Source organism: Lactuca serriola, chromosome 9, assembly GCF_051521515.1.
Source record: "Lactuca serriola cultivar US96UC23 chromosome 9, Lser_US96UC23_V15, whole genome shotgun sequence".
Classification (NCBI taxonomy): Eukaryota; Viridiplantae; Streptophyta; class Magnoliopsida; order Asterales; family Asteraceae; genus Lactuca; species Lactuca serriola.
In genome coordinates, this window is record NC_136416.1 from 102,914,457 (window position 1) to 102,936,677 (window position 22,221).

A 22,221-nucleotide genomic window follows, 5' to 3' on the forward strand; every position below is an offset into this window, starting at 1 on the left:
CATAAGGAAATCTATATATGGAAATGTTAATTGCGTTCTCAAAATTTGATTATGATTACGGCATCCCTCTTCATAATTCGAATTATGAGAACATGGAAAATAGAAATATTATAGCAAAAGACTGATCAAGTATCATGTCTTTATGTTAGACATTATGAATCGTGTCCCATATGCTTCTGGTATAGGATCAATTGCATATGCTTTAATAATCTCGTCTTGTAATTTTCCAAATGCCTATGGCATTAAGAGGTAAAAACGAATAGAACCGGATATGACTAAAGTGGTTAAACAACTGTTAAGGACTATCTAAGGTTCTCAAAGGATTGGTCGCTTAAGGATAGTTGGAAGTATAGTAATGGATGGACCATATTGACATTATTATGAATAGACAGGAGTCTATTAATAATGACTTGTCGTATGGTCAATATGGAATGTTTCTATATTGGGAGTTGAAGAATAGATAAGAAAGTTAGAAACTTTTATGCAAGAAGGATGTTCAAAGTAATGTACTTTGAATTTGGGACTTCGCTTCCTTGGAATTGTTTTGTTGTCAATCTCCATTAGAATACTTTGTAATGCCTGTTGCCAAGTCTCTGTGCCTTTTGTGCATAGTATTACAAGTGGATCATTGCATATAAGTTTAGAATCTAACAGATTACAATAAATGGCATGAACTTGATATTCTTACATTTACGGTAAGGATTTGGGATTGTGAAATTAGCATCATTGAAATGTTGTCAATTGATCTATTTCACAAAGTAAGGATCACAGATAAACATAGTGTGCATGCTTGGAGCATGGGACAACTATTGTTTTAATTCAAGTATTAAGTTGATTATTCGAAACATTATACAATGAATAATGAGTAATCAGTATGACACTCAAAAGTTTTGGGGCTATATAGGATTAGTATTATTCTTGTGTTTTACTTTGCATGTTTTGACTTCCCTAATAACTAGGTTATTCACACCATCCATGGTTGATCATACTTTGGAAGTAGGTATTGAGGCAAGACTATCATGAATGGGTCTATAGAGGTGTTTTAGTCATAAGACAAGTATGCTACAGTGTTCATGAGTGCTCCTGGAATACGATTCAAGTAATGGATTCAACCCACTCTCATCTGAATAACATCATGGATTTTATCACGAGTGATCATGAGACGATAATATCTTATATTCTTGAAACCTAGACATGTGAGTTGTAGTTACAAATCGGTTGCACATTGAAATATGTAAACACACCAGTAACTTGGTATTATAAAACATATTGTTGTGTGTAATTGGATGAATAAGTACAAGCGAGCATTTCGGCCGAATTTTATCCGTTCCTTTTACCCCATGTGGATAAAAGCGATATCTGTGGGCCCCTTGATGATTTAGTGATGACAACCCTAAGTGCTTGGCCAAGCCTGGACTTATTTGATTTGTTCAGTTAGTCGGTCGTCATAAATCGGAAATCGGGAAACAATAGATGGACAGACAGAATGATTATAATCCATGTCTCAGTCCATATGATATCTAGAATGGAGGAATATAAGATCCCTTATCTATTGGACACGTCATTGACTAGGCCAGAGTTCGACATTAACTTTTAAGAGCTACGATTGCTAGTCGGGTTGTGGAGTCGTACTTGCAATAATAGTTATTAGACTTATCCAAGTAGGAGACTGTTAGATTAGGTGTCTAAGCCCATAACTATAATTGGTATGTACTCGACCCAAGATTAGCATGGTCCATTTGGGTTGCATGGCACCGGAACGATTTGTAAGGATGGACTTTTGGGAAGAGGATATTCATGATTTATTAATATATTATAAGTTCTAATATATTAATATGAAATTATATTATTTAATTAGTACTGATCAAGAATTAATTTGGAATTAATTTTGTGATCAAAAGAGACTAATTAAATATAAGGGGTTGCTTTGGTAAAATCATTCATTCTTATGGTGTGAGCCAATGATCCATGATTCCTTAGGTTGGGCTAAACCCATGGATGATCCATGGAGGTTTAAAACCATTGAGCCTAAGGAATATGGAAGTTCATGCACATTAGGGTTTACATGGTGTAACTCTAGTTTTGCCACACTATATAAGAAACCCATTAGCTCCTAAAATTGGCACCATATTGTTCTTGGAAGAGCTATAGCCGATTTTTGAGTGCAAGAATTCTCTCTTTAGTCCTTCCATTGTTGGTGGTGTTGTGTGATTCCATTTGAGGTGCAAAACTTGGGGCACTAAGTTCATAAAGGCCAAGCTCAAGAAAACTACAAGCGACAACAAAGAGCTAATTTTATAACTCATTTTTATTTTGTTTATGTGAATTGCATGCTAGTTGTAGGTTTAATGCTTTGGAAACAATATTGCATGTATAATTAGAGAAAACATATATCCAAAGCATTTAGGGTTGTATTTGCACCATAGGATGTTGTAGTATACAAAAACCCATCAAACTACACTCCCATTGGCTTTGAAATATACACAAGACTCTTCCTCGCTTCTTGAGAAACCAAACTCTTTGACTTTCTCATCAAAACAAAGATTCCATATGTGAGACGCTTGTTTCAATCCATAAATGGATTTCTTAAGCTTACACACTCTATTATGGTGCTCTGCATTGACAAAACCCTCTGGCTGACTCATGTAAACATCTTCAGCCAACTTTCCATCTAGGAAAGCAGTTTTGACATCCATCTGCCATATTTCATAATCATGAAACACAGCTATGGCTAGCATGACCCTTATATATTTAATCCTTGCTACTGGTGAGAAGGTCTCATCATATTCAACTCCAGGAGATTAAGTAAAGCCCTTCACAACCAATTGCGCCTTATAGGTGTATACTTTCCCATCCATGTCGGTCTTCTTCTTGAAGATCCATTTGCACACGACCATCTTACGACCTGACACATTTTCAACCAAGTTCCAAACTTGATTTTCAAACATGGACTGAATCTCGCTGTCCACAACCTTTTTCCATTTCGTAGACTCTGGGCCTGCCATTGCTTCCTCGTAGGTGTTACGTTCATCCAAATTTATCAGTGTACTATCACTAATAAACGTATCACCCTAAACAATTATATGGAAACCATATAATACAGGTGGAACACTAACTCTAATAGAACGTTTAAGAGGTAAGGACTCGTCAATTGGTTCAAAAGGAGTTTCCTCCTCGGGTTGAGTGCTAGTGTTAGAGGTTCCTTTATCGCTTGATTCTTGAAGCTCTTCAAGATTGATTTGCCTCCCACTGTCCTCTTGGCATATGAGTTCTCGCTCTCGGAAAACCCCTGTCCTCATAACAAAGACAACATTTTCACTTGGTCTATAGAAGAGATATCCAAAGGAATTTTGTGGATAGCCAATGAAAATACACCGCTCACTATGAGTTTCGATCTTGTTGTGAGTCCCGTGTCTGACGAAAGCCTCGCAAACCCAAACTTTGATATGTGCCAACGAGGGAACTTTCCCTGTCCACATCTCGTGAGGTGTTTTGGCAACCTTCTTAGTCCGGACTAGATTAAGGATATGGGCGAAAATCTCTAAGTCATAACCCCAAAATGAGAAAGGTAACGAAGCCCAACTCATTATGGAACGAACCATGTCCAACAATGTTCGATTGCGCCTCTCAGCCACACCATTCAACTTTGGTGTCCTAGACGGCGTCAATTGCGAAACAATTATGCATTCCTTGAGGTACTTGTGGAATTCAATACTAAGGTACTCACCTCCTCAATCGGATCGGAGCATCTTAATTTTCCTGCCCAGCTGATTCTCCACTTCTTGCATAAACTCTTTGAGCTTTCAAATGTTTCTGACTTATGCTTGATTAAGTAGATATACCCATATCTGCTATAATCATCGGTGAAAGTCACATAGAAGCGGTTCGCATCCCTTGTGGTGGATCTAAAGGGCCCACATACAACGGTATGTATGAGATCCAATAAACTCTCCCCCTTTCACAAGTACCAATGAAGGGTGACTTGGTCATCTTTCCAAGTAAACAAGACTCGCACGTGTCATCGTCCCTAAGGTCGAATGACTCCAACATTCCATCTTTTTGGAGTTGGGCTATCCGCTTCTTGCTGACTTGTCCAAGACGACAATGCCACAAGCATGCTTTGTCCAAACCATTGGAATAATCAATATGCAACACATCATTTCCTAAGTTGTCTACAACCATCACAGTTTCATATATTCCACTACAAGGAAATGCCTCAAAATAGAAATTACTATTAAAGAAAGCATTAATAGAACCAATTTCATTATTAAATGAAAATCTAAAACCTTGTTTATACAAACCATGAAAAGAAATAATGTTTCGTGTCATTTCTGACGAGTAGCAACAATTATTCAAATCTAAATCTAACCCACTACTAAGCACTAAGGAGTAAACTCCAATCTTGGTGACAGGCGACACTTTCCTATTCCCTATGATCAAGTTTATCTTCCCATGCTCCACATCCCTACTTCTTCTTAGACCCTGCAAAGAAAAACAAATGTGAAAACCACATCCTATATCAAGGACCCAATACATAGCATGTGATGATTTATTATATTGAATAGTATAAATACCTGTGGAGGTGGGCTTTGTCTTCCCATCCTTTATATATTGCATATACTTCGGGCAGCTTCATTTCCAATGCCCTTTGTTGTGGCAGTGGAAGCACTCTGCATCCTTCGGATTGGAAGAGGGAGAAGTAGGGCCAACTTTGGTTCCACTAGAAGAAGTACCATCGTGAGACTTTCCCTTGTGGCTCTCAGAAGGAGCCTTCCTCTTCTTTCCTTTTCCATGCCCAATAGCCAAGACAGTGGCAGTAGTAGGAGTAGATGCAATAGATTTGCCTTTTAGACTGCTCTCAGCAGTTCTTAGCAGGCCTTGAAGGTCGCTTAGAGTGACCTCCTCCTTATTCATATGATAAGTCATACAAAATTGGGCATAACAAGGACGCAGCGAATGTAGAATGATATCTATGGCCAGCTCCTCATCGAAGTTGACATTTAACATCAGGAACCGGTCCACAAATCTTTGCATTGTCTACAAGTGGGTTGTGATGGACTCTCCATCCTTCATTTTGGTAATGATCATCGCATCAATGATCTGGTACCTTTCCTGCCTATCACTTTGATGGTTTCCATCAAATCTTGGTGCATCTCATATGGGTAGTAGTTCTCGTAGGAATTTTGGAGTTCATCAGTCATTGGTGCGAGCATAATGCAATGAACCTTCGTAGCATCTCTCTTATGAGTTTTGAATGCAGCAATTTCCTCGGGAGTAGCATTGGTGTGTTCAATCTCCTTCAGATCCTTATCAAGAACATACTCTTTGTCCTCATAGCGGGTGACCATGCAAATGTTGCGAATCCAATCATTTAAATTGGACCCATCAAATATGACCCTCCCACACAAGTTCATGAGTGAGAATGAGCCGGAAGGGGTTGAGCCGGAAGCGTTGTTGTTTGGAGTAGACATCTGGAAAAAGAAAAGAGACAAATTTAAATTAGATAAGAATCCCCAATTTAACACCCAAATGAAAAATTAGGGCTAGGACCCAACACAATTATATACAATTCAGAAGAGGGAAGCCGTCATCTAATTGCAAATAATTTGAACGTAGGTAACTGACAATTTACCAATTTTCACCATGAAAAACGAAAAAGACAATTAAGTTTTAAATGAATTGAAATTCCTAGATTCCTTTGAGATTCATTGAACTTTTCAATGACATGTTTAAATCTCGATATGCCCTTCAAGTTTGTGACTGGGATACCGAGGATCACAAACAAGGTGTGAATAACCATGCAAATGTACTTGGTACTCTCCATGTTATTTACCACCTAATCAATGTGCCGTTTAACCACACACTCCATTCATCTATGATAACCATCGAGCCACCCTTTGCCACCTTTGCTAGTCCCATATTAGTGTGTTGGTTATCCACGCACGCTCCACTAACGACTTGGCAAGGTGCAAAGTGTAATTTCATGGGATAGCATCATTTCACATTTTACCTAAAGTAACTAAGATTGAGAATTTATATAAAAAATTTAGTTACTTTATTAAAATCATTATACTTATTAATGAGGAATTACTTGCCCTATCCTATCCGTTCGGCTAACGACCCTCCACCAATCAAGGAAGCGGTGGGTGAGAGTGGACACCCATTCAACCGCCATTTTATAGGAAGTTTCCTTATACCCCCCCCCCCCCCTTATAAATCGACTTCGTGAATGAGGCCTACTAACGGTAAGACTAGCTTATCTTATATATATATATATATATATATATATATATATATATATATATATATATATATATATATAATTATTAATCTTATAATATTATAATAGTATAAGAGTTGAATTTTAAACTTGTAAAATTCTAGGGTTTAGAATTTAATTATTTCAAAATTAAAACTATTAATCAAAAACTTTAAATTCCAAAATTTGAGCGCAAGTTTTGAAACTTTTCAAAACCTTCTAGATCGAATTTCAAATAATTTTATTATTCAAATAATTAGTGATTATCTAAATTTGACCTAATTCAGCTTATGGCAAGATAATTCATATTAGATAATACAAATAATTTATTTTATCATAATAACAAGTAATTATCTTATTATTTAACAATTATTTTCTAATTGGATGAGGATAATCAATACCATAGTGAAAAAAATCGTATTTTATCAATTAAAAACGTTTATGGTAATTATCCCAACCCAATTCTAGTCAAAATCCCGAAAAATCTACTAACAGACGAGCTGAATCGCCGAGTCACAGACTGGACTCGTTGAGTAGCCCTGACTCGTCGAGTTCATCAGGTGACTGGATGAGTTCATCAGTCAGAAGCAGAATTTTTGACTTTTCCAGCTATGAACAATTTTGCTATGCATCAAATACAAAAGAAAAACGACCTAGACTCTGAAACCACTGTTGGGTTGTTAGCAAAAGCATCAATCATATGGTGCAGATGCAAACCCTAAAGCTTTGGATCTAGGTTTTTTCTAATTGTTCATGCAATAATCATTAGAAGCTTGTAAACCCTATGTCTAGCATACCGAAATCAAAAACTACATCTAATAAAAAAGTTAGAATGTTACCTTTGATTGTAGCTTGATAACTTTAAGCTTTTGAGAACCTAGCACCTCAAATGTGATGTCTCTAATAGATCACACACACCAAAGCAATTGGAGAATAATAGAGAGGGGTGGGGGAAAGGCTATTTTCGGCTCTAAGAAACCTTCTAGGGTTGTGGTAGCCGAAAATGTGATGCCTAAGGGCTCTTTATATAAGTGAGGTATTATGGTTTTAGTCAAAGACCTAATCTAGTTGCTTAGGCTCCAAGCAGCCTACAGGAATCCTCCAGAACCCTAGCCTTGGAAGAATTCTTATGCGTTATCCATAAGATTTCGTCTACCCCTATCTTTAGGGATCCTCAGCCCATTTTACAATTATCTTATAATTACAACTTCAGTCCCCATAATTCAACTAACCTCATTTCTACCACAAAAATTCTAAATTAATTCTTGACCAATGTTCATTAAATAATATGATTTCCTTTTCAATATATTATTCATATAATATATTAATAAATCACATTTATTCTCTTTCTCCATTATTCATCCAGTCAAGTTGCTTTGGTGAAGACAGCCCAAATGGACTATGCTACAATCGGGTCAAGTACATACCAAATATAGTTATGGGCTTAGAAACTAATCCAATATTATTGACTATAGTTTTTTGTTTATTTTTAAGAAAGAAACGAACTTGAAAGCAAAATGAGCATCTAGTGTGAAACCAACTAAATTAATTGCACCATAGGTTTTGAACTGCAACAAGACTTCAACTGCAAATTTCATAAGCGGACAATTACAAGATGAAGAAATCGACTTCCCAATACCAACAACCACATCCAATGCACCTATAACATATACCACCAAAACCCTTAAACCAAAATCATTAACACCAACAGTGACTACCACTTCTTCGGCATCACTTACAACATCCACACCATCCTCAACAAATACATCCAAAAGTTCAGAAACTAGAAGAATAGAATCCTCAACACTCACATCAATAACCAAAACTTCAACACCTACATCATCTAAACCATCCTCAACACCGACATCCACTACCACATCATCAACACCTATAGCTACTACCACAACATCAAAACCTGCATTTACACTACCATACTCCACAACTACAGTAATTACCACATCCTCCTTAAGTAAAGGAACTACCACATCCTCAACATATACATCTATCCCAACACCTACCCCATAATATATCCCATCAGCAACACTTATCCCAGAATCTACCCCATCACCAACACATCCAACCATGAATGGATATGTAGTGGAAAATGTATAAGGTGAAAACAATTCCTCTGAAGATTGTGGACCAGATGAACGTTTAACTGTTCATGTTTGGAAAAAAAAATGTGAGTAATCAATCATATCTTACAACTTTTTCTATTTATAACCTTTTGGATTACACGTACATATCAATTCAAAACTTAACCCATTACATGATTACTTGCAGTATCATACCGTCAGGCCCTTGTGCACACTTTATTAGTCGGTCCTTTTTACAAAGAGTAGATCCACAAGGGTACGCTCGGGGAAAAGTAACCAAATAAATGCACGAATTATATTCGGAGGAGTTTCAGGTAGTTAAATATATGTGATAAATTATTGTTTGGTAAACATTTATATTTAAACTTATGTTTATATTGTTAGTGTGTTGAAAAAGTGTTGATGGGATGAAACAATAGACTCGCTGGTGAGGCAAGCTTGGGCAAGGAAAACACCATAAAGCTATGGACAATATCTCTTCAACATGCGGAGCCCAAAAAGAAACAAACATGGCGTTAAACCAATTCATATTCCACATGAATTCTGGAACTCCTAGTAATTAAAATGGAATATAGATCAATACAAGCTAAAATCCGAGCAAAACAAAAAAAAGGTGTAACGGTGTAGCTTATGGAGTAGCAAAACCTACACATAATGTTGGATCCGCAAGTCATTTGAAGATAGCTTATGAATTCGTAACTTTTTAATGGTACATAAATTTTTATATATGTTTATATGTATATTTGACATTTTATGGTATTTATGTAGAAGAGGAAATTAGGGTGTGATCCACCCCGTAGTGAATTGTTCCAGTATACACACATGAAGAATCACGATCGAGTCACTTTCACAAATGAAAAAGATAGACAAATTCATGTAATATTCATTTTAGTGTTAAACTTTTATATTGTAGCTAGTCCATAATATCATTCATAACTTTGATATCTTTTAACTTATATTATTTTTATTTTGTAAGCGGCCTATACAGAAAAACAGGAAGAGTTGGAAGCTGAAGGTGCTGAATTTGAGGAGGACAAGCTATTTTATGATGTTGTTGGTGGTCATGACAAAAAAGAAGACTTTATGGATTAGGCTCTTTTGCAAAGGCGGTTCCCAATAGGAACGGTAAAACGAATGTATCTTACATTCTGGAAAAAAAATGATGAAATAGAAGAAATGAGGGAGCTTCTTGCTAAACAAAATGAGCAAAACGAAGAGCTTAAAGAAACGATGAAGGCCCAACAAGAAGAAAACAAAGCAAAGGTCGGAAATCTTGAAAAACAACTTCAAACGTCATTGGATCTTATTAATGTCTTTACAAAACAACAACACTCGTAGATCATAAAGTGTTGATATATGTTTATTGCAGAGTATTTATTTTAGATTAGTAAATTTCTTTTTTCCATGTAATAAATAATTATTGTATTATTTTATGATATTTGATTTTTTTGTTATTTTTGTTTTTCATATATTACTACAAAATAATTTGGATCTAATTTATAAATCAATTATCCATCGGTCCATATGGAATCTGGTATATAATATACACCATGAAAATTGCTAGGGATTCATGACCACAAAATTTGCTAGGAAGTCATCAAACGAAATTTGCTAGGGATTCATCACGACGGAATTTGCTAGGGAATCACCACCACAGAGTTTACTAGGGAATGACCACCACGAATTTTACTAGGGATTCACCACAATGGAATTTGCTATGGATTCATCACCGCAGAATTTGCTAGGGAATCACCACCATGGAATTTACTGGGGAATGACCACCACGAAATTTACTAGAGATTTAACACCACAAAATTTGCTAGGGAATCATCACAACGGATTTTGCTAGGGATTAACTACAACGGAATTTGTGATGGAATAACTACCATGGATTTTGTGACGGAATCCTACTACGGAATACACAACGGAATACCATCTACCACAGATTTCATTCTGTTGTCACAATTGCGACAGAATGATTGTTTCCCTATCAAACGCTTGCTACGGAGTTTTTTGGGACGGAACTCGGTCGTCGCAAATTTTGTCGCTATTCGTCCTTTGCAACTGAATTTCATCTTTTCGCAACAGAATCCTTCCCTATCAAAATCGTGTTTATCTTGTAGTGTGTGATGGTGGTGGTGATGGCGACAACAATGGTTGTGATGGGGTAGTGGTGGTGGTGGTGATGGTGATGGTAGGTCGGTGATTATGGCGGTGTTGTTGGGTGTGTGTGTGGATTTGTGTGTATGTTTGTGTTTGTGGGTGTGGGTTTGTCTGTGTGTGTGGGGGGATAGGTGTGAGTTTGTGGGGATGTGTGTGTGGATGTGTGTATGTGTTTGTAGGGGTGGGTGGGGTGGGGAAGAACTTGGGGGTGGGTGGGTGTGTGTAGGTAGAGGTGTGATGGGGTGGGAGTGGGTGTGTACTTATATTTTAGAAAAAAATTGGAATTAGAAAAATGTGGAAAACAATGATTATCGGTTTTCCAAAAATTTCCAACTTCTTTGTAATTTTAGAAAACATAAAATTTTCAATTTCCGTGAAAAATTTAGAAAAATAGACGAACTAAATGCGTTTTCAAATTTCTCATTTTTCTTGAATTTTTTTTTCCGGAAAACAACCTATTTTTCTGTAACTAAAAGCAACCTAATCATTTCCAACTAAACTTCATTTTTTACACCAAAGTATTATAAAATAAAGTAGTAAAAAAGTATGTTATGGGCTTTGAATGAAGCAACATCAGACAATCTCAAAAGTTCTGGATGTGTACCCAACAAAGTTAATTTGGGATGACAAATTGAATTCATAAGATAACACATTAATAATGACATTAAATTTATCATAATTTCTATCCTAGTAATCCCCAAACTACAAATTTGATTGCACAAAAATGCCTCTTACAGTACTGTTTGTGTGTCTCCTTGATATCAGATTTACAACGACCTGTACAAATTATCTACATACCAACAAAAGCAAATTAATTGTATAAATGATGTATTCTAAAAAAAAAATTAAGGGGATTTTCATCGAGCGAAGGTTTACCTAACACCAGAAGCTCAAGTATACACGATGTACTGAATCACTTTCGCTTTCTGTTTCTATTTCGAATTCTGGGGTCGGCTGTTTTTCTTCTCCACCGTGTTGTTTCAACCCTAAAAGAACAATAAAGTGATGATAGAATCGAAGTTTGAGAGAAGGTATGAAAGTATCGGAAAGAGTAAAGAAGGTGAAAGGTTAGATGATTCAAGAATCCAAATTTGAAATACCCGAAAATTGAAAACATACGACTTAACTTCTACCCTGTGATTCGAAACCCTACCTAAGAAAATTAAGAGAAGGTAGAAGCATGAGAGCACATAATTAGTAGAATTTTCTATTAATCACGATCAAAGGTTGATTTTTCCTCCCTCGACAACTGCATAACCCAAAAAAAAGCAGAACAAAATGTATGAATTCAACACAAACCATATTTGAAAAAACAATGTTTGATATTTTAAAGAATTGCAATGATAGAAATTAAAACATTAAGCAAATATATTTTAAAATATTAATTAACAATAACAACAATTATAAATAACATTAAACCATATATTACATTTAATTTTATTCATGAGTAACTCGCGGGTAGATGTCATTCAAACGATTGAGATAATGCAGTTTTAATATATATATATATATATATATATATATATATATATATATATATATATATATATATATAATTCAAAATAATCAATATATTATATTAACTTCGAATACGAATTATTATATCAAATTTAACAACAGCATTAAGACTTAAAACTTTCTTTTTTCCCATTGAACTCCGAATCCATTGAATGCTAAGGTGGCATCTCACAACGGTTGAGTTTCATCCATTGAATGACACATGAACTTGCCACCTCATTCAACTTTCTCATTGAACTCACCATTATGGATGCTCTTAGCACAAAAAAGGGAAAGAAAGAATGTATTCCGCCCAAAATACCACCACACCATCCTCAGTCCCGATTGAAGAACACAAAGAGTTAAGGGAATCGTTGATGGCGTCATTGAACATGGATGTTAATGAAAACAAAATTGGGGAATGATTTTGGCGTATTTGAGGGATTAAAAGCATATAATCTGAATTTAAGTGATAATTTGTCACAAAAAACCTTTATATACCTTACTAGGTTACAACTCATGTGAACCACGAGTAAGAAAAAAAAACACTATTGATAATTTAAAATGATAATAAAAAAATCAAACATTTACAAAATTTTATTAAATTACAAAGATATAAGCCTTATCTATAAGTTTATAATGATTAGTTAAAATTAATATATACATTATTTTAAATATCCAATATACATTTTGTATGTATGCATTTATACAATGCAATGGAAATTTGAGTAAAATGTAAAAAAAAAATACAATAAATCATGGAAATGTCATTGTTATACGAAAAATTAAATATACATTTTGTATGTTTTGACTTTTAATATATGTTTAATTTAATAATTATTTGAATATTATTATGTATTAATCGAAATATTCATTTATAAATTATTTTTTTAATTTTAATTGGATTAACCCAAGTTTAACTCATTTAGTTAATATGTTGTATCGAGAACTACATAAATAGATCAACTGAAAACTCATTTATCTAAAATGTTTGGTTAGGTTGGAAATATCAACTTATTTAAATAAATAGGTTGAGTTGGCTTGAAATTTTCAACCCAATTAATAAATAAATTGAACCTGAACCCAACCCAAATCGATCAATTGCAACACTTTCCAAAAGAATTTTTTAGAAGAAAACCAGAAAGCCCTTCCTTAGTAAAGTTCTTCAACTCTTTATCAAAAAATTTGTAAGTATTTCATTCCTCCAAATCTAGTATTTATAAAATACCACATATAACCTTCCCTTTTCAACTTTTTTTATAGTGAAATTGATCAGGAGACATCCATCGAGTTCCTCTTTTTTTTTTTCCTTTTTCTATCCATAAGCCACATACTTGGATTTCATTAATGCTAAACTATTAATTCATACTTTTTACTAATTAATCAATGTCGTTATTGGCATAATGGTTCATTCAACAACATCTTAAATTGAAGTATTAACTCATAAGAACATGTAAATGTTGATGTTTAAAGGGGCTCTCCTTTCTGTAACCTTTTTACCAAGATCAAAACCCAAATATATTCGCATGACTAAACTACCATGGTAATCTAAGTTTTAAAAGAAACACCGAAGGAGACAAATATAACATTTTGTGATACTATACACATCAAAGTTTTTCATTCGGACAAATCATCGAACACTCAGCATGGATTATGAAATATAACTATAACTTACAAACAAAGAGAGATGATGCTATCTTGCCAATAGTCAACCCTGCATATTAAAACTCATGATTCATCAAATAAAACTCTAAGTCTAATTTAATGAAAATGTTTTAATAAACCTGAATCGGGTCGACTCAATCAAGGCTTAGCATATCTATTGACCAAATCGGATTTACAAGAACATAGAACAAAAATCAAAACAAATGTAGATTAGTTGGTGAAAAGGCAAATAAACATGCCATAATGGAACATAAATCATGACAAAACAAAGATGAATATCCTTCTTTAAAAAAATAAATAAATAAAAATAAAAATAAAAAAACAACAACAACAACAAGAACACAGGATCGAATCATTTTACGTTTCACGTTATTTTTCTTAATCTCAAGTTCAATATAGTTGTGGAATATTTTCAAGCGAGATAAGCATCAGAGAGAGGGTAGATGTAAGAAGAGGAGGTGATATCGTGGATCAGAGAAGAAAAAAAAACGGTTGTCAATTGTACCCAGATTTGGATATGATGCTAATATGCCATTTCCATTTTTCAAAATTTGAATATCATATAATGTTATAAGCAAGATATAGGGAGAAGAAGAGTATTGCTAAGATTAAAGAATAGAAGGGTAAATTGGTAATTTTAGTTGATGGTGAATGAGGTTTATTGAATGGACAAATGGCTAACAAGGATTCTTTTATTAGGAGTACCATATGATGTCATCAGTTTTTTTTTTTTTTTTTGCTACTTTGATTTTTAAAGCCTTAATAACCATGCATATATGCAAGTTATTTTCTTGATTTGTGTCCACGACCAAATCCAACCTTTTTTCCAGCCTCATCATACACAGCCTCCGGTGTCTTTGGTGATGCCATTTGAATAAGGTTCCCTTGAGGCCTGAGTGGAAATTCCATGTTTATTTTCCCACCCCAATCTTCGACATTTGAACACTTGTTAATATACTTCAATCATAACATCTGTCATGTATAGACTAATCTTTACGCAAGGGGTATATTGTGTCATATCCGTAATCTAAATGACAACATACATACCGACTGATCAAAAGGCACATATAACTTGCGTATAATAAAAATTAACAATTTCATTGTTACTCATTGACTAGTACTTTATAATTCTTGAGTACATAGTTTTATCATTCATAAAGCTACAATTTGACTAAAGAGGCGCCTTATTCCAACTATATTATGTAAATCCTTCATATATAACAATGCATCATTGTACTTGTTTTCATGACTTGTGTTCACTCACATCCTTGAGGGGAAAACCCTACTTTTCCTTCAGCCATATCATACACAATCTGCGTTGTCATTTGCTGAATATTCCCATATATACTAGGTTCAGAATCATCGTCATTCCCAGTAAAAGCCAAGCACATTTTATCACGACTAGTTGCAATAAGCGCCCCTTGAGGTTGAATACCCACGTTTACATTCTGACCAAAACCCATGCTTATCGTTGGCATCCTAACATCCGTATGGTTACTTAAATCATAACACGTATCAAGTATCGACAATGGTTTAGTCAATGGGTATTGCGTCATTTCTGCTCGAAACGTGTTTCTAAGAGCCAAATAAGCCTTCGGAGGGAGCCTTGTGATAACAGTTCCTGAGTCCATGATCATACTCGATTTCATTGCTATTCTTGTATTACCAATCGTCATAGAAACCAACTTAACATTAAAGAAAGTACTACCCCCTAGAGAGGTTAACAAAGGTGTGTACTTGACATTTCTAGAAATTCCACTTTTTCCAAATGTTAAGTAACCACTACTGCTATCTGTTGATGGAAGACAATAAGAGAAGACTTTCCCGTATTTATTAGCAGTTTGTGACACAATTGAAAGTTTGCCACTACCGAGCCCAAGCAGCCCGGTAGCTGTTCCATAGTCTCCGTCATTGGTTTGGCCACACCCAAACATGAAATTCTCAAATTCCTCATTTTGACTCAATGTAAGTTTCTCTTTTGCAAACTCTCCAACTGAGTAGGATCCGTCTCCATATCGAATGCCATAGACACATGTTAATGACCTACAACCAGGAAGGTTTCCGGTGGCTGAAGGAAGTAATGAGCACTCCGTTGATGTGCAAGAGATGTTGGAATAGGTAGTTGATAAGGAAGGTGAAAACATGGGATCTTGTTGGCTATAACAGGAGCCTGAACATGGTTGGCATTGTGTCCATGTTAAATCGCTTCCTGTGTCCATAATGAGTGAAAGATCTTTCTTTGGGGTGCCCATTCCAATTGTTACTATGTAGTTGCCGGAATTGAATAGGGTGCCGGATGTTGCAGGCATGGTTGCCATGGAGGTTTTGATATCTTTTTTTCCAGTGGTGGTGGTGGTTGTCAACCTTGATCTGATTGCGTCAAATCTGGACTGGTCATGGGTCAATATTTCTTCCATGGTTATGGGTTTCATAATGTTTTTACTGAACTTGGAACATGGTCCGTGTTTGTGAACCACTTTCAATGATCCATATTTCTTGTCACCTAATTCATGAATTCAAATGTTATCATTGATTATAATTCAGATATGTATGTATGCATCATGCATGCATGTATGTATTTATATGCGTATGTGTTTGTATATATGTATTTATGTTAGTATTACGTTAGTATGTACGTACACGTACTTTTAGATAAATCGGAAAAGAAAAAAAAAAAGTTGGTTTATGAAAACTAACGTTTAGTGGATGGGCTACAAATAGAAGATGATAAGAAAGAGCTTAATTTGACTGTTTGATAGTGGTGGGTTATGGCATCTACTTTGGCTTCGCTTCCCTCTGTCGCACTTCGTTTTCCTGCAACTATTAAAACCAAGAGAAAACAATATGAAAGAAACATTATGGTGGAGTTGGATGGTGCCATTTCGCTTTTCAGTACTGGTTTTCTTTCGTCCTTCTTCACCATTATTTATAGCCATTAGTACTAGAGGTCCATAAATGTGTTTAGAGCCGAATTCAGTCCCGAGCGTAGCCCAATGTTGAACCCCACTACTCACCCTGATGTAACATGTCAAGAAAATGTTTATTTTATATTGTAACATCTTATTTATTATATGATGATAACACGACGGAAAATATGATACGTATCTCAAGAAAGCACTTCCAAAACAAGAAAGTCTTACTAAACTTTCCTGTCAGTGTCGGCTTATTTATTCAATGAATTACATTTATAAAATATAAGCCCATAACTACCTAAACACACACACGACAGAATATATATATATATATATATATATATATATATATATATATATATATATATATATATATATATATATATATATATATATATAGGTTCAGGTTCATTTGAGACCATTATAATTTTGTGAGACCGTGAGTCTAAATATAAAAATAATTTTAAAATGCAAAATAAATTGAAAAATCCAAAAATTCTTTTTTTAAATATTATTTTTAGAACTTGAATTAACTAAAAAAAATAAAAATAATAAAAAAAATAAAAAAAAATTCTGTTTTTTTTTTAAAATACGTGAAATATTCTAATAGAATATTACACTGACATATTCTAAAAAATAATTTTAAAATGCAGAATAAATGGAAAAATCTAAAAATTCTTTTTATAAATATTATTTTCGGAACATGAATTAACTAGAAAAAATAAAAATAAATAAAAATAAATTCCTTTTTTTGGAAAAATACGTGAAATATTCTAATAGAATATTACACTGTACATATTCAAAAAAATAATTTTAGAATGCAAAATAAATGGAAAAATCCAAAAATTCTTTTTTTAAATATTATTTTCGGAACTTGAATTAACTAAAAAAAATAAAAATAAATAAAAAAATGCGTCTCACGGTCTCACAAAATTAGGCCGTCTCACATGAACCTAACCCTATATATATATATATATATATATATATATATATATATATATATATATATATATATATATATATATATATATATATATATATGGAAATCTGCATTTTTGTCCTATTATTTTGCCCGCATTTACGAAAAAAATCTAAACTATTAAATATTAACGGAAAAGCATGAAATACTGGATAAACAGGCAAATTGACCCAATTTACCCGGTTACCACTCTTGCAACCGGTAACAAACCGATGTAGCATTAAATGAGATTAGGTGGAAGGTGAGTCGACCAAATCACACACCCATTTCGTCAACGGTAAATCACACACAGTTATGGTAATATCTTCTTTGTAGAAATTAGGGTTTTTTACGTGTAAAGAAGATGACAACTGTTGGCACGAGTTCGAGTCATCCAAGCTTTACAAATGGAAGACGTTTGGGATTTTGATACTATTGATGTTGAAGTAGACAAGAATTTGAAGAAGCAAACCAAGAGATGCAATGATGCGTTCTTGAACAACTTGTGTCCCGACATAGTTGGTGAAGAAGGTGATGACTTTGTAGTCCCTGAAATTGAACATATCGACGATGAACACAGAGAGGTCGTTTCAAAATAAGAAACTTATTAACAAACATAGGTGTGTTAGGAATTACAAAAATACCAACCTTATGGTCCAACATGGTTAGGAAACCAGTTACTGAAAGAACTCATTAGAAAGCCCAAGTTGAAGTGTAATGAAATGCAGGTAATTATCCAAAGCAGATTCCACTGCAATGTGTCATGGTCAAAGTGCTATAGAGCAAAGTGTAGGGCCATGTCTTTGATAAAAGGGAGATTGAGGGACGACTATGCTAAACTATGGGATTATGGTGGTGAGATATTGAGATCAAATCTAGGTAGTTCAATTAAAATTATTGTAACACCCGTTTAATTATTAGTTAAATAAATACATTAATGAATGAATAGAAGCCCTAAAATAAATAACTATATATCAAATGATGGTCTCGTAGAGCTAATTGTCACACTTTAAGAGATTGGGGGTTAAAATTGTAAAATTCGGACTTAATTTGTAAGTATTATAGAAGGCAGGGACTAAATGGTAATTATTGGGACTTCATTGAAGAGATTTTGGAGGCCTAAGGGCGGTTTGGTAAATCAGGTATCAAATATGAAAGGAATTTTCGAAGCTGGGGTAGAAAAGGTAAATTTTGGGCTTAGTTTGGAAAAGATATGGTAAAGAGGGACTGGTTGTGACAAATCTGTAGAGAGTTTATATGGGATACAGGTATTTAACCCATCACCATGCATCGGCCTACAAAAAACCTAAACCTAATATCATATGTAGCCGTCACTCTCACCTCACCCACCTTTGGCGCCGTTGCTACCTCCGACCACCTAGCACCGCCAAATGGCCTCTGTCGCCAGCAATAATGGAGACCGATGAGAACCGGGATCACGCAGTGCATCAGTCGAAGATTAGAGAAGGATACGACGTCGTGGGTGTCGCCGACTCGTGACCTCTTGCCGCCAATGACGTTTGTGCAACTGGAGGTGCCTTTGAAGACCGGAGATCGAAGCTAGGGACGTCGTCGCGTGGGCTATGAGCAACCAGAAGACACTTAGAATGTCGACAACACCTCCTTCTTGTTCCTTCTTATGCATTCGACGTCTTATGCCTCCTCCTGCCGACATTTCTTTCTATTTTCCGTCATCGCTGCCGCCACCGGCCACCATGGGAGGTGACCGTGAGTTTGAATGGGTGTGATTTTGTTTCAAGACTCATGTCTGTGTGGTTGTAAGACCGGAGACTATCAAAACCCACCGCCACCACCGTGAGGTGGTGGCTGCCATTGCAAAATCACCACTATCGTCGTCAATGGGTGGTTGGTTTCCTTTCCCAATCAAAGAAGTGAGGATATGTGTGTTTCAGTTGGTGAGTGTGTGTGTGTGTGTGTATGGCTGAAGCTCTCGAAAATGGCATCACCGCCACCATAGGATGGTGGCTGCCGCCACTCACCACCGTCGGCAACCACGATGGTTATGTGTGTATGTTTAGCTTAGTTAGTGGGTGTGTTACTTTGGTATTTTCATTTTAATTGTAACAAAAAAATTGAATAATGAAAAGAACTTGAAAAACACCACCTTAGGGTGGTGGTTGGTGGTTGTCGAGGCCAACACAAATAATAACCCTAAATATCACACACTAAAATAGTGTATAGTGGTAAAGGGATCGTATCCACGGAGATTGATTCAATTTGTTACTTCTATGATAATCTTGGTGTACAAACACTTGTAAAACTAAAATAAAATAAAATTGAGGGATTTTGATCTTTTAAGATGTTTAAAATAAAACTAAAATTACATTAACATTTAAAAACACAGTTCAACAAAAGAAAAGTTGATGTAAAATCAATTAGAGAAAAATGGTTGACTTTAGACTTTCATTACTTGAACATTTGGTTAAATAATCATGAGAATACCAAGGCGCAATACTTGTGTTTATAATCTAATTTTGCTATAGCAATTTATAAGCATAACTTGCCTCAACTCTTCTTTTGTATTAAAATGACTAGAGAAGCTCATAGCACATTTCCTAAATCAAAGTCACAAAACTAATGAAGCATGTAATTTTGTGAAAATCAATTAGCATTGGGTTTTAAGATTCACCAAATCCAAAGAGTAATCTATTGCTTTCATTACCACTATGGAGAAAATGTTTTCTTAATCTAAATGAAATGTAAACAAACATTTAAACTAATTGTTGCTTGTTAAATTGAAGACCCATTACTTAGCCAAGAATTTAACCAACAAAGATAACATCCATATATCAATATTCATGACTAGAGATATATAAACATGAAGGAAGTTTTCATAGAAAATTTAATCATAGATGTTCAACACAAGTTCTTGGAATTCTTCAAAATAACCAAAACATTCAAGCAATTACATCCAAGTCAACCAAATGAAAATCTAGCCAAGCATGGCTAAGATTAAACAAAAACAAGAGGGATTAGGGGTACCAAACATTGTCTTAGATGCAAGATGTAAGGAAATTACACTAATCTTCCAAATATTCTTCAAATCTTCCCAACACTTCTTAGAGAGAAAAAATGGAATGTGTTCTTCAAGTTCCTCCCCAAAAGAGCCTCCAATCTCCAGCTAAAGAGGGTCAATTTCCGGATTCAAAAAGAGACCAAAAGCTACCCACCAAACTTCCACAAATAGAGTCAACAAGTCAAAACCCGGAAACAACTCAGCACAATTCACGCGGACCGTGTATGGATCCACGCGGACCGTGTATGGATCCACGCGGACCGTGTGGGTCACGCTGAATGTGAGAGTTGGGCCATTTAACATGCATTTAAGCCCAAGCTTCATTTCTTCAACTTCAGCCCATAATCATAACTCTTTAAGACCCATTTTCCATTCCAAAGCCTTCTAAAAATTGACCCAACACTCCTCCAATTTCTTGTAGCTCGATTCCGCGCCGTCTCATCATCATCTTTGCCCATAAATTACATCCAAATTGATTTCTTCTTTTACGCATGCACCTAGCCCAATCGCACCACTTCAAGTCTGCAAGCAAATAACATGCCTCCATGAGTCTTGCATCCTTCTAAGCCTCCAATAACAAATAGTCTTCGGAAAATCCTGCAATTAAGCTAAAAAACTAGAAAGTACCCGGTGAAGGAGAAAAATGACAAAAAAAGAAAATATGCATGAAGATTGACTAAAATAAGATGGATTGTGCTAAAAAAAACTATAAAAAGAAGTAAATAAAATGAAGCTATCAAATCACCCCGAGCTTAAACCTTACTTGTCCTAAAGTAAGGCAAGACTAAAATGAACTTGGGACGAACTGCCCTAGAAATAAAAAGAATGGATAGAACCATGGAACATGTTCATCGTTAGTCAACATGGTCAGAATTGATATCGCTGCTATCTCACAACTTTTTCATCCGATGACAATGGAATCATAAACCACCGTCAGGACAACTCCTTTAGGTGAGTAAGGAGGGATGAGCAGTCGCAGCCTCAATGGAACATGCATACAATGAAGAACATCTGTAGTAGGGAGAAAGCAACTGGATGGGCTCGGGTGGAGCTCTTCTTTAAATGTACACTCTGATCTCACGTCTGCCGGTTTCTCTCATGTGTAACTAGGTTTAATCGTTCGGGCGCCGTTGTAGGAATCGGCTCACTTGGTGTTGACCCAAACCTCCCGTAGTATCCGACTCGACAGTCTCCCTAATATCACCAATTTGCGAAAAACAACTCGATCTATATACAATAAAACATACCTAAATAAATGAATATCAAATGTTGGGTGACCAAAATGTTGGAAATTTAGTTCAATAATTGAACCGGTCACCCTTCTCAGAATTCTACAGCTGGGAATTTGCCTTCCCCCCCCCCCCTTTTTTTTTAAACATGAAGGTAATGTAATAACAACCCTTTAACTCAAAATTTGGTTCCTAAAGTGTGTAAGTTGAACCGAAATGGTAGTAATATAATCTGAATGGTCTAAGCGAGAAAATGACCATGTGTGGAGCATAAAGATATAATGTAAGCTCCTCTTCAAACTTGTGATTTTGATTTTTTGTTCAAAGATAATGAAAATGTCCACATGCGGACTAAAAGACTTCTCTAAAATCCTAAGAAAATCGCAAAAAGATATGGTGATGTAA

At 35.1% G+C, this 22,221-nt stretch overlaps 1 protein-coding gene across 1 annotated transcript; it reads right to left on the bottom strand.

Moving 5' to 3' along the window:
* Window positions 1–14,760: 14,760 nt before the first annotated feature.
* On the bottom strand, window positions 14,761–16,561 carry LOC145073938 (aspartyl protease family protein At5g10770-like). The gene is made up of 2 exons (XM_079020406.1): window positions 16,378–16,561; window positions 14,761–16,183 (listed from the first exon to the last, which is right to left on the bottom strand). Exons 1-2 carry the CDS (start codon window positions 16,559–16,561, stop codon window positions 14,937–14,939), a joined length of 1,431 nt encoding a protein of 476 aa, XP_078876532.1. The 3' UTR covers window positions 14,761–14,936.
* Window positions 16,562–22,221: the final 5,660 nt, after the last annotated feature.